This window comes from Suillus plorans, assembly GCF_016647745.1.
Source record: "Suillus plorans strain S12 chromosome Unknown HD556scaffold_1, whole genome shotgun sequence".
Taxonomy (NCBI): Eukaryota; Fungi; Basidiomycota; class Agaricomycetes; order Boletales; family Suillaceae; genus Suillus; species Suillus plorans.
In genome coordinates this window covers 163,344-175,594 of record NW_024537385.1, presented here as the reverse complement: position 1 = coordinate 175,594, position 12,251 = coordinate 163,344, and the positions used below count along the sequence as shown (strand labels likewise).

General features: G+C 46.1%; 6 protein-coding genes across 6 annotated transcripts; 3 read left to right on the top strand and 3 right to left on the bottom strand.

Moving 5' to 3' along the window:
* The first annotated feature begins 92 nt into the window (after positions 1–92).
* HD556DRAFT_1315752 (uncharacterized protein) lies at positions 93–790 on the top strand. The gene has a single exon (XM_041301133.1). It carries the CDS (start codon positions 373–375, stop codon positions 640–642), a length of 270 nt encoding a protein of 89 aa, XP_041167463.1. The 5' UTR covers positions 93–372; the 3' UTR covers positions 643–790.
* Positions 791–2,662: 1,872 nt separating this feature from the next.
* Positions 2,663–3,699, top strand: HD556DRAFT_1315739 (uncharacterized protein). Its single transcript, XM_041301132.1, has 6 exons — positions 2,663–2,722; positions 2,772–2,906; positions 2,965–2,972; positions 3,011–3,207; positions 3,268–3,325; positions 3,380–3,699. The coding sequence occupies exons 1-6, from the start codon at positions 2,671–2,673 to the stop codon at positions 3,566–3,568; spliced, it is 639 nt and encodes a 212-aa protein (XP_041167462.1). The 5' UTR covers positions 2,663–2,670; the 3' UTR covers positions 3,569–3,699.
* A 316-nt stretch (positions 3,700–4,015) lies between these two features.
* HD556DRAFT_1435525 (GMC oxidoreductase-domain-containing protein) lies at positions 4,016–6,640 on the bottom strand (the record flags this gene model as incomplete). The annotated part of the gene is made up of 16 exons (XM_041305446.1): positions 4,016–4,120; positions 4,170–4,292; positions 4,345–4,364; positions 4,420–4,643; positions 4,706–4,794; positions 4,843–4,915; positions 4,965–5,102; positions 5,150–5,198; positions 5,254–5,340; positions 5,388–5,614; positions 5,676–5,795; positions 5,847–5,857; positions 5,911–6,090; positions 6,147–6,238; positions 6,287–6,538; positions 6,595–6,640. The coding sequence occupies 16 exons, from the start codon at positions 6,638–6,640 to the stop codon at positions 4,016–4,018; spliced, it is 1,836 nt and encodes a 611-aa protein (XP_041167461.1).
* A 796-nt stretch (positions 6,641–7,436) lies between these two features.
* On the bottom strand, positions 7,437–10,423 carry HD556DRAFT_4392 (GMC oxidoreductase-domain-containing protein). The gene is made up of 16 exons (XM_041310592.1): positions 10,155–10,423; positions 9,851–10,102; positions 9,711–9,802; positions 9,475–9,654; positions 9,412–9,422; positions 9,242–9,361; positions 8,955–9,181; positions 8,821–8,907; positions 8,721–8,769; positions 8,536–8,673; positions 8,414–8,483; positions 8,276–8,364; positions 7,996–8,219; positions 7,918–7,937; positions 7,743–7,865; positions 7,437–7,693 (listed from the first exon to the last, which is right to left on the bottom strand). Exons 1-16 carry the CDS (start codon positions 10,198–10,200, stop codon positions 7,598–7,600), a joined length of 1,824 nt encoding a protein of 607 aa, XP_041167460.1. The 5' UTR covers positions 10,201–10,423; the 3' UTR covers positions 7,437–7,597.
* Positions 10,395–11,757, bottom strand: HD556DRAFT_4491 (uncharacterized protein). Its single transcript, XM_041310632.1, has 6 exons — positions 11,600–11,757; positions 11,423–11,548; positions 11,115–11,284; positions 10,993–11,057; positions 10,662–10,918; positions 10,395–10,588 (listed from the first exon to the last, which is right to left on the bottom strand). Exons 1-5 carry the CDS (start codon positions 11,606–11,608, stop codon positions 10,662–10,664), a joined length of 627 nt encoding a protein of 208 aa, XP_041167459.1. The 5' UTR covers positions 11,609–11,757; the 3' UTR covers positions 10,395–10,588.
* A 41-nt stretch (positions 11,758–11,798) lies between these two features.
* HD556DRAFT_1302222 (uncharacterized protein) lies at positions 11,799–12,251 on the top strand (the record flags this gene model as incomplete). The annotated part of the gene is made up of 2 exons (XM_041299482.1): positions 11,799–11,853; positions 11,911–12,251. 2 exons carry the CDS (start codon positions 11,799–11,801, stop codon positions 12,249–12,251), a joined length of 396 nt encoding a protein of 131 aa, XP_041167458.1.

Below are 12,251 nucleotides of genomic sequence, written 5' to 3'. Positions count from 1 at the left end.
TTCTCCAAGTTCGATATGCGTTGGCAGCACGAACCATATCATCTGCATATGGTGATGAAGATACGACATAGCGTATCTACACAATTGATTATATTCCTTTTAAACGAAGACAAAATTGTATAACCGTGCGTGATTCAAGTTCTTGAGATCATAAAATCATTCTTCAGTAATTTCCGCTGACACGACTTCGTATGGATAAGGTCAGCCTATGTAAGTGCGGATCGAAGTTGAGGTCTGCTGGCAATGCAGATAGCAAGGGGATCATATATTACCATGAAGTTCTGCCACGACAAAATTCAGCACATAAAAGTGAGCCGTTTTTCTTCTGTCCCCCTCAGATTGATTTGATCCCATATCACGTACTCACAAACAATGCATTTCTCCTTTATTCTCACTATTGTTGCTGCTCTGACGGTAACAGTATCTGCCAGTGACGCTGATGGTAGATGTCCCAATCTTTGCAATGAGGTCAGCTGCTGCACTGGTCAGAAGTGCGTGCCGACATTCGTCCAAGCGCTTGTGAGTATCAGCAGTTTATGTCCTGAATTCGTCCACAATACTCACCAACGTGATAGAATACAGTCGTCGATTATTGTGAACCTGAGTGAGTTAGTAGTATGTCACAACAGTGAATTACAGTGAGTCGTATTTCTGCTTTCGCATTGGTGTAGTATGATTGATGGCACGACGCGTGGGCACTAGTTCGTTGCAGAGTTGATCGATTGTATTTGCTTCTGAACAAGTTTCGCTGAGCAATGGAGATCTTGAAACAAACAGTTGAATACATACGAATTATGCAACTGGTGTAATGAGAACATTTTAAACTCCGCGCATTTGCTTTTGATTCCGAGTCCTACCAGGAAAACTTATTTCGCTCCAGGCCTGACTAGTGACTCCTCTCTGCAGCAAAGTAAGTATGATGCCAGACATGCACAACGCACAAGCACTATTTGATACCTATTTTTCGGTTCCATCTGATCCCAATATTGGTCTGTGTCTATCGCGGTTCTTTTTAATAGCCTCTGGGCGAAGTTTCTCATCAACTGGAGTCATCGCACATTCATGAAGCATGTAGCATCACCACACCTGCTCGTGGCTTTCGTTCCGCGTTCCTGTTCCTTCTCTATTGTTGTTTCTTTGTACAACCGATCTCTTTCCTTGTCTTTATATGCCCGCTTATCGCCTCCCCCGTTCCCCATCTTTGGCCAACTATCTACCTTTGTAGGACTGCCCTCGTCACTATACAAGCCGATCGTGTCTCAGTGACCGGGAATTGGGAACAACGCATGTATGCACTTTTGGTCCGCATCTGTAATGATCCTCATATACATGAACCAAAGGAAACGGTTCGGTTACCCGCACCTGACGTAACAAAACAGAACAGCTGTCCCTCCCTCTATTTGGTTCGCAGGCATAAGTACTACTATACAAGCTACTGACACCCATACTAATTTTTCATCGGTAACAAAGCTATCTACCGCATAAGCGTCCTTGTGACAATGTAGCTCGATGAAGACATCCATGAGCGCTATAGGTCGCATGGAGTGACCGAGGATCAATCAAGGATACGACCGACTTTAGGAATATCATTGACCGTTTCTGATAGAACGTAACCAAGCCATTTGTTAAGAGATTCGCATTTTGGACCATTGAGGCAGAAGGACTACTGAATTCTACGTGTATGCTAACAAAGGCAAGAATAGATACCATCCCTCAATCTCACTTCGGCGATGCAAGCACTTGAATATGGTATATCTAACATGAATACCTTCATCATACGTCCTCCCAAGTTCCCCCACTCGTCTACTTCCATTCTCTGGTAATATGACCCTAACAGTCTCAGATGATCCCAGTTGGTCCGGGCCACTCCTAGATCCACATCGCATAAGCAGCTATTTTGTAGGTTCGTGGACAGCCAGTGGGATCATGACAATGACGACTCAATCTGACCTTGCTCACGGTGTCGCAGTTGCCTCCTTTGTTTGTGTAATGTACGACTGGGGTGAGCAAGAACGTGTATAAAAAAACCACTGACGGCCTTAGGTATTGTCAGCACTCACGTTCGGACAAGAGGTCAGGTTGATGCCATTATTAGAGTAGCCATCCCGCTAACGATGATTTACAGGTTGAGTTGATCTGGGTGGGTAGCCTCTTGTATCGAAAGAGCGACGTGAAAATTCAACTATTTTGCGGCAGAGTCGACACTGGTCCCTGATGACCGTTATGTACCTTGGTGTATGTAACTCGTGACAAAAATATGGTTGGCAAGTCGTGAAACTAACTTCGAAATATCCTAGGTGCGCTACACCGGAATGATATATGCCATGTACGTTTCGGAGGATATGCAATCGGCGTTGTGCTAAATAGCCATCGTTCACGACCAGCATCTGTGTTCTGGGTTTGTCTCTTCATATTTCAATGTCGTCGTGTGTGTTCTGACCGAGGGCATGCAGTTTACGTTCCGACAATTTCGGTAACCGATACAGTGAGTATTCTTCGTGAACCCTACTAGTCATTCTCGTTCAACCAACACATTGCCATGTAGGGGTGAGTGAGATTCTCGAAAAGCTTGTTAGATCAAGATAATGACTTCCGTAGTTGTGAGTTTCTTTAAAATGTCTGCTCCTCCAAGACTAGTAACTTATATTACTTGATTTGTCAGGCCATATCATGTCCGACGCAATAGAATACATTAATGATGTCGCAAATATAATGCTGGGTGGTGAGCTATGCATTTTTGTGATATTGACTTGACTGAAACATCAGGCAAGTCATCATGATCGTTCGGTTATATGCCATGTACCAGAGATCCAGACGTATGCTGATATTTCTCGTCGTCGTCTTCCTGGCTATAAGAATCGCCATCGGAGTGATGATCGCAATAATGGTGAGCCATTTTGTAGCCGGTAAGCATTGATTGTGGATGAAACATTCAAGTGCACCTGGCTTATTGGCAAATGCCAGAGGAACGCGTTCTTTCTGGTAATTATGAATGCACTGTTGCTTTTAGGGCCCCAGGGGAAGTGTCCTACGAGTTTTGGACTACACCACTTGGATACTCCTCACTGCATGGGAGGTCCTCACACTTTGCCTCGCAGTCTGGATAGCTCTAAAACACTTCCGTGAAAAGCGGCAACAATCATCAGAAGGAATAATCATGGACTGTTTCGCGGTTTTGATGAAAACTCACGTCACTTACTTTGCGAGGTGAGTTCACAATCTGAATACACACTTTTTCTCGCTAATTCAAATCTGCACCATCGCTAGTTTTGTCGCTCTTACTTGCATCGAGCTCATCGGTTATCTTTCTCCGAAGATCTCAGTGGTACGTCGACCTATTCTGACCTTTGCATGCAACCCCGATTCATCACTGTCATAGTCCCCATCTTCCACGAAGACTCAAACTTATAGTGGTTTCTCTGAAATATTTATGCTCACGCAGATGTTTGTACTGGGACCACGCCTAATCCTAAGCATTCGAGAATATCATGCTAGGCTTGTGGCACAATCCGACGCAGCAACTGCTGTGACTTCAATCAATTTCCAGGAGAGCGTCAGTGTCAACTAGCAGTACTATGTGAAACGGGAGAAAGATTCTCGATATGAATTCGGTTCATGTTTATTCAAAATTTCGTCTTGGTACCTAAATATCTAACTTATTGGATGTACGGCAGTTAATTTGAAATGGAAATTGGATCTGGGATCCTAGACACTACCTCAACGGAACGAGGGAAATGTATTCCGCTTACTGCTCATCTGTCGTCGTTGTCATGAGTATTACCATATCATCAAAGTCTCATGAAAAGAAGCTTGTTCTGAGAGTAAACGTGCTAACATGCAGGCAGATGAGTTTCTACATTCCTGTAACCACTGAAACTTTGACAACCGAGAAATAAAGTACCGCGACTCGCTCCTGAAGACATAGATGATTGTTTTACGAGATAAAATACACTTGGATGGAACGTGTGATAGATCGAGCTCAGCTCAGTACGCGCATGTAGTGACACACGAGAGATCACTTAAACTGGGCCCTGGTCAGGTCCACGCAATCGATACCCAAGTCTTCGGCAATGATCATTGCAGCCCGCTCTCCGATGAGAAGTGCCGTCGAATACGTGTTCTGTATATATCATTAGATCGCACATCACAATACCCTGTTCAGTACCCACCGTGCCAACGTTCAATGGAGAAATGGACATATCTGCGACCTTCAGGTTTGACACACCATATACATTCAGCCGAGCGTCGACAACTCCTTGATCTGCCTCTGGTTTCATGGCACAAGTCCCAAGCTACAAATACAAATATCAGATATGAAATTATGGAAGGTTTAGCTGCACACACCGGGTGCCATGCCGTTTGCACTGATGTTAATTCAGTGTTTCACCGTGAAAATAGAGATGGCAAGTCGAGACTTACCGACGTCGCGGTGGAATTGATTGATCGCCTCGTCATCTTCGGCAGTGTAGACAATGTCAGGTGCATTTATGTCCACTGGCCCAGACGCTTCTCTGCAAGCTGCAGCGCTTCCCTCTGGGAAATCAGGATGGTCAGCAGCGACTTCACCTCGATAGGAAGCCATGCGTCGAAATATTTCGCGTGTCTTTTTGTACCCGAAGTCGAGAGGAACAATGTCGGATGAACTGTGCGGAGTATCAAGTATCAGAGTTATACAAGTGCCCTAAAATGAAATGTGTCCACTCACTCATCTAGAAAGCCTGTGGTGAAGTCCATTCCTTCTTTGTTATTCTCTGTTACATTGATATGAACGCTCCCAACAGACACGGGGTAAAGCTATCGAAGAGATTCAGAAAAAACCATGGGGTAGACAGAAAGCAGTACTGTATAATAACTGGCGGTCATGTAGTTACGAGGAAGGATACTCGAGAGAGGCCTCGAGAGCTGTGGAGCATATCTAACTGTTATGAGTATTTCCATATCATCAAAGTCAAGCAATCACCCACCCCGCAATAGCAGCAAATATTGCAACAGCCTTGTCTGAGCGGTCCTGGAAGAATTCCTTCCAGCGTGGTTGAAAAACTGGACCCATGGCTTTCAATTCCTCATCATCAGGACGCCACTTGATTTTGGAATCGAGGCCGCTGAGATACCGATCAGCACAATACCAGCAGTGATGACTTGCACTAACTTTTGTGCAATCAATGACTTTCCGCTGCTGTTCCATTTTGCAAGACTTTCTACATTTGGGTAGTTGTAAATTGCTGGAATCATAGGGAGAGAGAACATGCTTACCCTGTACAATACTCTCCCCGCGCCAGAGAGCGTCCATGGTAACAACCTCGTCGGCAGCCAAGTATGGAACCAAGACCATATTGTGATCTGACCGTCCTAAGTCAAGCTCATAGGATAGATAGATAAATGTGCACCTCGATAATTTTCTCCGACGCCAGGCAAATTCACCAATTGCTGGATGCCGCATCGCTTGAGAACCGCCTCGGCACCGATCCCAGACCTCTCCAGAATGGTCGGGGAACCGAATGCTCCACCACAGATAACAACGAGCTTCAATGCTCTCGCAATACTCGACGACTGATCCGCGTCTGGACAAGATACTGGGTCACTGGTGAACTCGACACCGACGGCACGCTTGTCTCTTTCATTTGTAAAAGACGTCAATGGGTTTGTTGCAACTACGATCTCAGGTACCCACTTACTCAAAGACGATACGCTTCACTCGCTTTCCGTCCCAGACTTGTAAATTTGGATTGTGAGCTTGGTTGTAGACATAGTGGTGAGCCGCGTCCGAACGCCTTCCGGTTGTCCCGTCAATATACCTTTTATACATGAGCTAAAAATTAGCAAAGCCTACGGGTGCAGGAACTCACTTCCTACATGGCTAAGACAAATCAGATTAGTGATCGCCATTAGGGAAGAAACACGATAGCTCACACTGTATGTATTGCATGTTTCCAAATCATTGGTGTCGTCGGCATAGCGCCTCTTGTGATAAGTCGTGCCGACCTGAATGAACTCGTCGGAGACACCTACTTCACATCCACCAGAGGACACCTTGATAGGTCCATTATAGCCGTGAGTTGGACTACCGGGCTGCACTTCGTATGTCTCTAGCTATAAATTGAAAGTGTAAGTGATTCGAACAAATATTTGGAAAACGCATTCGAGACCTTCTTCATGAGGGGAATCAAATTTTCAGATTCCCAGCCATTGACTCCCCAATCATCATAGTCTGAAGCAGGTGCACGAGTGTATACCATGACTGTCTCATCATCAGAGTCGTATTCATCGTTACAAGTATGCTACGCACGATTCACACACGAACATCCACCAACGCAACGACCGGAGGGAACGACTGGTGCACGGCCATTGAGACGAGGAGATGGATTTCCGATGTTGAATGTGACCGTGGTGCTCGTCGTTGCTTGGTTAAAGGGATATTGGTAGGGTTGTACATGAATAGGTTTGTTGAGGGTGTGTTGGCCCGCTTCCAGAATCAAGATCCTCAGCGAGGGATCACATGCAGCTAAGCGACCTGCAACAACACAGGCTGTAGTACCACCTATACATAATGTGTGTGTGAAGAGGGAAAACCACCACAAGAGAATATTTCCTCACCTCCAGCAAAAACGATATCGAATTCTGACAGGATTGGATGAGACATTGATAAGCAGGGTTACTTTCAGGCCGCCATTCACTAATACTTCATCTTATAACCTCACCCAGGTGAAATACCAACATTACGCCCACGGGCCACGGGGCCAAGTTGCAACGTACGCTACGAATCATATGACCAAGACTGCGATGAATTGCAAGAACGACTGCTTTCGTTAGGCCACGTCGACCTGAGCATGCGAAAAACGGGGGTGCGGGTCAAACATAAAATTTAAAATTCAAAATACAGGGTACCTCAGCGCAGATCCACAAGGCAATGTCTTGCACCCGCCGTACTTGCTACCGTGCAGTAACCGCACTATCCAATCACGAACAAGCCGTTAGTACGCCATGCCCTCATCCGTGCCATGATTCTGTTCGCAAATAGACACAGTGACAGTGAAGTATGAGAGATGAATGTTGAAGTGCTGGAACATGACCTCGCTGATTCTGGTTGCCATAAGATTATTGTCAAAGCCTAACGCAGAAAGAATCATGATGCCTGTCCATTTGGGGAAAAAAGCGGAAAAAATGATTCGGCGGCCTCCGGTATAGATAGTATGTGTCTACGTAACATTGCATTCGAATTCGGGTAGTACGTCGTGTCAGAAAGGCGACTGGACGATAGACTTTTGAGAGTATCATATCATCAAAGCCTCATGAAAAGAAGAAGCTTGTTCTGAGAGTAAACGTGCTAACATTCAGACAGATGAGTTTCTACATTCCTGTAACCACTGAAACTTTGACAAAGTACCGCGACTCGTTCCTGAAGACATGATGATCGTGTGGTGTTTTACAAGGTAAAATACACTTGGATGGAACGTGTGAGAGATTGAGCTCGGCTCAGTACGCGCATCTAGTCGCCGATGTGACACACGAGAACATCAGCGGGTTGGATTGTGTTACAGAATGCTACAGAGCGCTCTGTAGCACTCTGTAATGAATTACGTTTCCCTGATGAAATCACCTAAACCCTAGTCAGGTCCACGCAATTGATACCCAAGTCTTCGGCAATAATCATTGCAGCCCGCTCTCCGATGAGAAGTGCCGTCGAATACGTGTTCTGTATATATCATTAGATCGCACATCACAATCCCCTGTTCAGTACCCACCGTGCCAACATTCAATGGCGAAATGGACATATCTGCGACCTTCAGGTTTGACACACCATATACATTTAGCCGAGCATCGACGACTCCCCGATCCTCCTCTGGTTTCATGGCACATGTCCCAAGCTACAAATACAAAGATCAGATATGAAATCATGGAAGGTCTAGCTGCACACACCGAGTGCCATGCCGTTTGCACTAATGTTCAATTCAGTACTTCACCGTGGAAATGGAGATGGCGCAAGTCGGGACTTACCGACGTCGCGGTGGAATTGACTGATCGCCTCGTCATCTTCGGCAGTGTAGACAATGTCAGGTGCATTTATGTCCACCGGACCGGATGCTTCTCTGCAGGCTGCAGCGCTTCCCTCTGGGAAATCAGGATGGCCAGCAGCGATTTCACCTCGATAGGAAGCCATGCGTCGAAATATTTCGCGTGTTTTTTTGTACATGAAGTCAAGAGGAACAATATCAGATGAACTGTGCGGAGTATCATAGTTACACAAAGTGTCCTAAAATGAAATGTGTCCACTCACTCATCTAGAAAGCCTGTAGTAAAGTCTATTCCTTCTTTGTCGTTCTCTACTACATTGATATGAACGCTCCCAACAGACACCGGATAAAGCTATTGAAGAGATTCAGAAAAAAACCATGGGATAGACGGAGAGCAATACTGTAAAATAACCGGCGGTTATGTAGTTGCGAGGAGGAAGGATGAGAGGCCTCGAGAGTTGTGCACCATATCTAATTGTTATGAGTATTTCCATATCATCAAAGTCAGGCAATATACACCCACCCCGCAAGAGCACCAAATATTGCAACAGCCTTGTCTGGGCGGTCCTGGAAGAACTCCTTCCAGTGTGGTTGAAAAATTGGACCCATGGCTTTCAATTCCTCATTATCAGGACGCCACTTGATTGTTGAATCGATGCCACTGAGATACCAATAAGCACAATACCAGCAGTGATGACTTGCACTAACTTTTGTGCAATTAATGACTTTCCGCTGCTGTTCCATTGTGCAAGACTTTCTACATTTGGGTAGTTGTAAATTGCTGAAATCATAGGGGGAACATGCTTACCCTGTACAATACTCTCCCCGCGCCAGAGAGCGTCCATGGTAACAGCCTCGTCGGCAGCCAGGTATGGAACAAAGGCGATATTGTGATCTGACCATCCTAAGTCAAGCTCATAGAATAGATAGATAAATGTGCACCTCGATAATTTTCTCCGACGCCAGGCAAATTCACCAATTGCTGGATGCCGCATCGCTTGAGAACCGCCTCGGCACCGATCCCAGACCTCTCCAGAATGGTCGGGGAACCGAATGCTCCACCACAGATAACAACGAGCTTCAATGCTCTCGCAATACTCGACGACTGATCCGCGTCTGGACAAGATACTGGGTCACTGGTGAACTCGACACCTACAGCACGCTTGTCTCTTTCATTGGGAAAAGACGTCAATGGTTTGTTGCGACTGCGATCTCAGGCACCCACTTACTCAAAGATGACACGCTTCACGCGCTTTCCGTCCCAGACTTGTAAATTTGGGTTGTGAGCTTGGTTGTAGACATAGTGGTGAGCCGCGTCCGAACGCCTTCCGGTCGTCCCGTCAATGTACCTTTATACATGAGCCAAAAATTAGCGAAGCCTACGAGTGCAGGAACTCACTTCCGCCATGGCTAAGACAAATCTAGTTAATAATCGCCGTTAGAAAAAAACACCATGGCTCACACTATATGTATTGCATGTTTCCAAATCATTGGTGTCGTCGGCATAGCGCCTCTTGTGATAGGTCGTGCCGACCTGAATGAACTCGTCGGAGACACCTAATTCACACCCACCAGAGGACACCTTGATAGGTCCATTATTTCCGTGAGTTGGATGATCGGGCTGCACTTCATATGTCTCTAGCTGTAGATTGAAAGTATAAGTAATTCGAACAAATAACTTGAAAACGCATTCGAGACCTTCTTCATGAGGGGAATCAAATTTTCAGATTCCCAGCCATTGACTCCCCAATCATCATAGTCTGAAGCAGGTGCACGAGTGTATACCATGACTGTCTCATCATCAGAGTCGCATTCATCGTTACAAATATGCTACGCACAATTCACACACGACCCTCCACCAACGCAACGACCAGAGGGAACGATTGGTGCACGGCCGTTGAGACGAGGAGATGGATTTCCGATGTTGAACGTGACCGTGGTGCTCGTCGGTAATTGGTTAAAGGGATATTGGTAGGGTTGTACATGAATAGGTTTGTTGAGGGTGTGTTGACCCGCTTCCAGGATCAAGATCCTTAGCGAGGGATCACATGCAGCTAAGCGACCTGCAACAACACAGGCTGTAGCACCACCTATACACAATGTGTGAAGAGGCAAAACCACCACAGGAGAATATTTTCTCACCTCCAGCAAAAACGATATCGAATTCTGACAGGATTGAATGAGACATTGATATGCGGGGTTACTTTCAGGCCGCCATCCACTGCTTCATCTTATGACCTTCACCCAAATGAAACACCAACATTATGCCCACGGGGAGTTGCAATACGCTACGAATCACGCGATCAAGAACGCGATAAATTGCTATAGCGACTTCTTTCATTAGACCAAGTGGAGTCATTGGAACCTAAAACGGGGGTGCATGTGATGCTGCGTGGTTAAATGCGAAGCGTACAGGACGCGCCGGCGCGGGTATCTCAATGCATTGTTGAACTCGCAAACAGCGCAGATCTACAAGGCAACGTCCGGCGCCTGACGTATTTGCTACCGCACAGTAACCGCATTATCTAATCACGAACAAGCCGTTAGTACGTCATGCCCTCATTCGCGCCATGATTCTGTTTACAAATAAACCCAGGGACAGTGAAGTATGAGAGATGATTGTTGAAGTGCTCGAACATGGCCTCGCACCTAGGAAGCGATTCTTACAAGATTACTGTCAAAGCTTAACGTACAAAGGACGGAAGGAATGCCTGTCCATTTGAAAAAAAAGTCGATCGCTTGCGGAAAAACTGAGTCGGGAACCTCATCATCCGAGATGCCGTCGAGTGGAACGAAACAAACGGAAAGAGCGTGTTCAATGCACCTCCCAGAGTGGATCGAAGAAACAGAAGAGCGGGGGCATGTTCGGATATTGCAGGGTCGTTTGGCTTCAGTTGCACACAACACTGGTTGAAATATTGAGATGGGGAAATGTATGAGTACCTGGAACGAAAACAGGAATAATGAGAGGCGACTTTACATCCTTTGGGCACAGATTTACCAGATTGTCCTAGTGTGACGATGGGCCCGTCCTCCTTAAAAAATCTCCGATGATCAATTGATCAATGGGGCTGACGACTGGATGACAGGAAGAGGACTGACAGTTGCGGAAAACTGTTCGCATCTTGTCTGCATCCAACTCGAATTTCTATCGGGTGACTAGGAGACTCTATTGTCGCAATACTGGAAGAAATGTAAAGTGAAGTCGTTGGAGTAAATGTGTTGGATGTCGAAGAAAGATCAAGCACCAACAATGCTTTGATTAAGTTGATCTGTCGAGTGGAACGTGAGAAAAACACGCAGTGCATGTACATGTGATGCTACGCGATTGAATGCATAGCGTACGCCGTATAGAACGGCGAGGGTACCTCGATATATCGTTGAGCTCGCAAACAAGTGCACAGACCCACAAGGCAACGTTCTGTACCCGCACATCTCCAAGCAAGTTTTGCGTGGCAACAATTGATCAGGTCCTCAGGCCTCAGGGGCCTGAGGTATATGTCGTGCGGACTTTGATCAATTTCTTGCGGGTAATACTAGTATCATTGAGAGTGTATAGCATTTCCACTGAACAATGGATTTTTTACCTTGCTCATGTGGGTTCAAGTCAACATTCTTGTACGGTCCGGACAGATCATGACATGGCAATTGATCCCAAGAGAGAACAAAAAAAGTTATTCTTTAACTCGACAGGAAAAAAGAGGTCAACAACGAGCGGGCGAACACAACATGGTGGTTGTGCAGTTGCCTCCAGGTAGAAGCACGTGCCTTGTCACATGACACCCCATGCCAATAAAGGGTTTACGGTTGAAATTAAACATCATCGAATCACAAATCCAAGGTAAGATCATGCATTTGAGTTGGAACCGTCTGTAATCTAATGATTCTTCAATTTTAGTGATGGTAAAATACTATGGATATGTGGTGAGCGATAGTTGGTTGCACCAGCGAGCCCTTGATATAGGCTATCCACCCGCCAAGACATCCGAAGAGTCGCGTGATATCATTAGGCTGGCTTCGAGGGATGTTATGGGAGCGACGGGTGTTCTCTTGTACACCAGGTTTCGTCGGGTGAAAACTCCTAAGGGCAGAAGCTTTTGGTGCATTGCCCTCGCTTGCGACGATCCTTGTACTGCAGGGGAACACTTACCAGTCTCCGCGCCGCCGGAAGCAACATATAAGGCTTTGAAGGAGGCGCTAGGGAGGGATGGCCCGCCTCACTGGTATCGAGCTATTTGA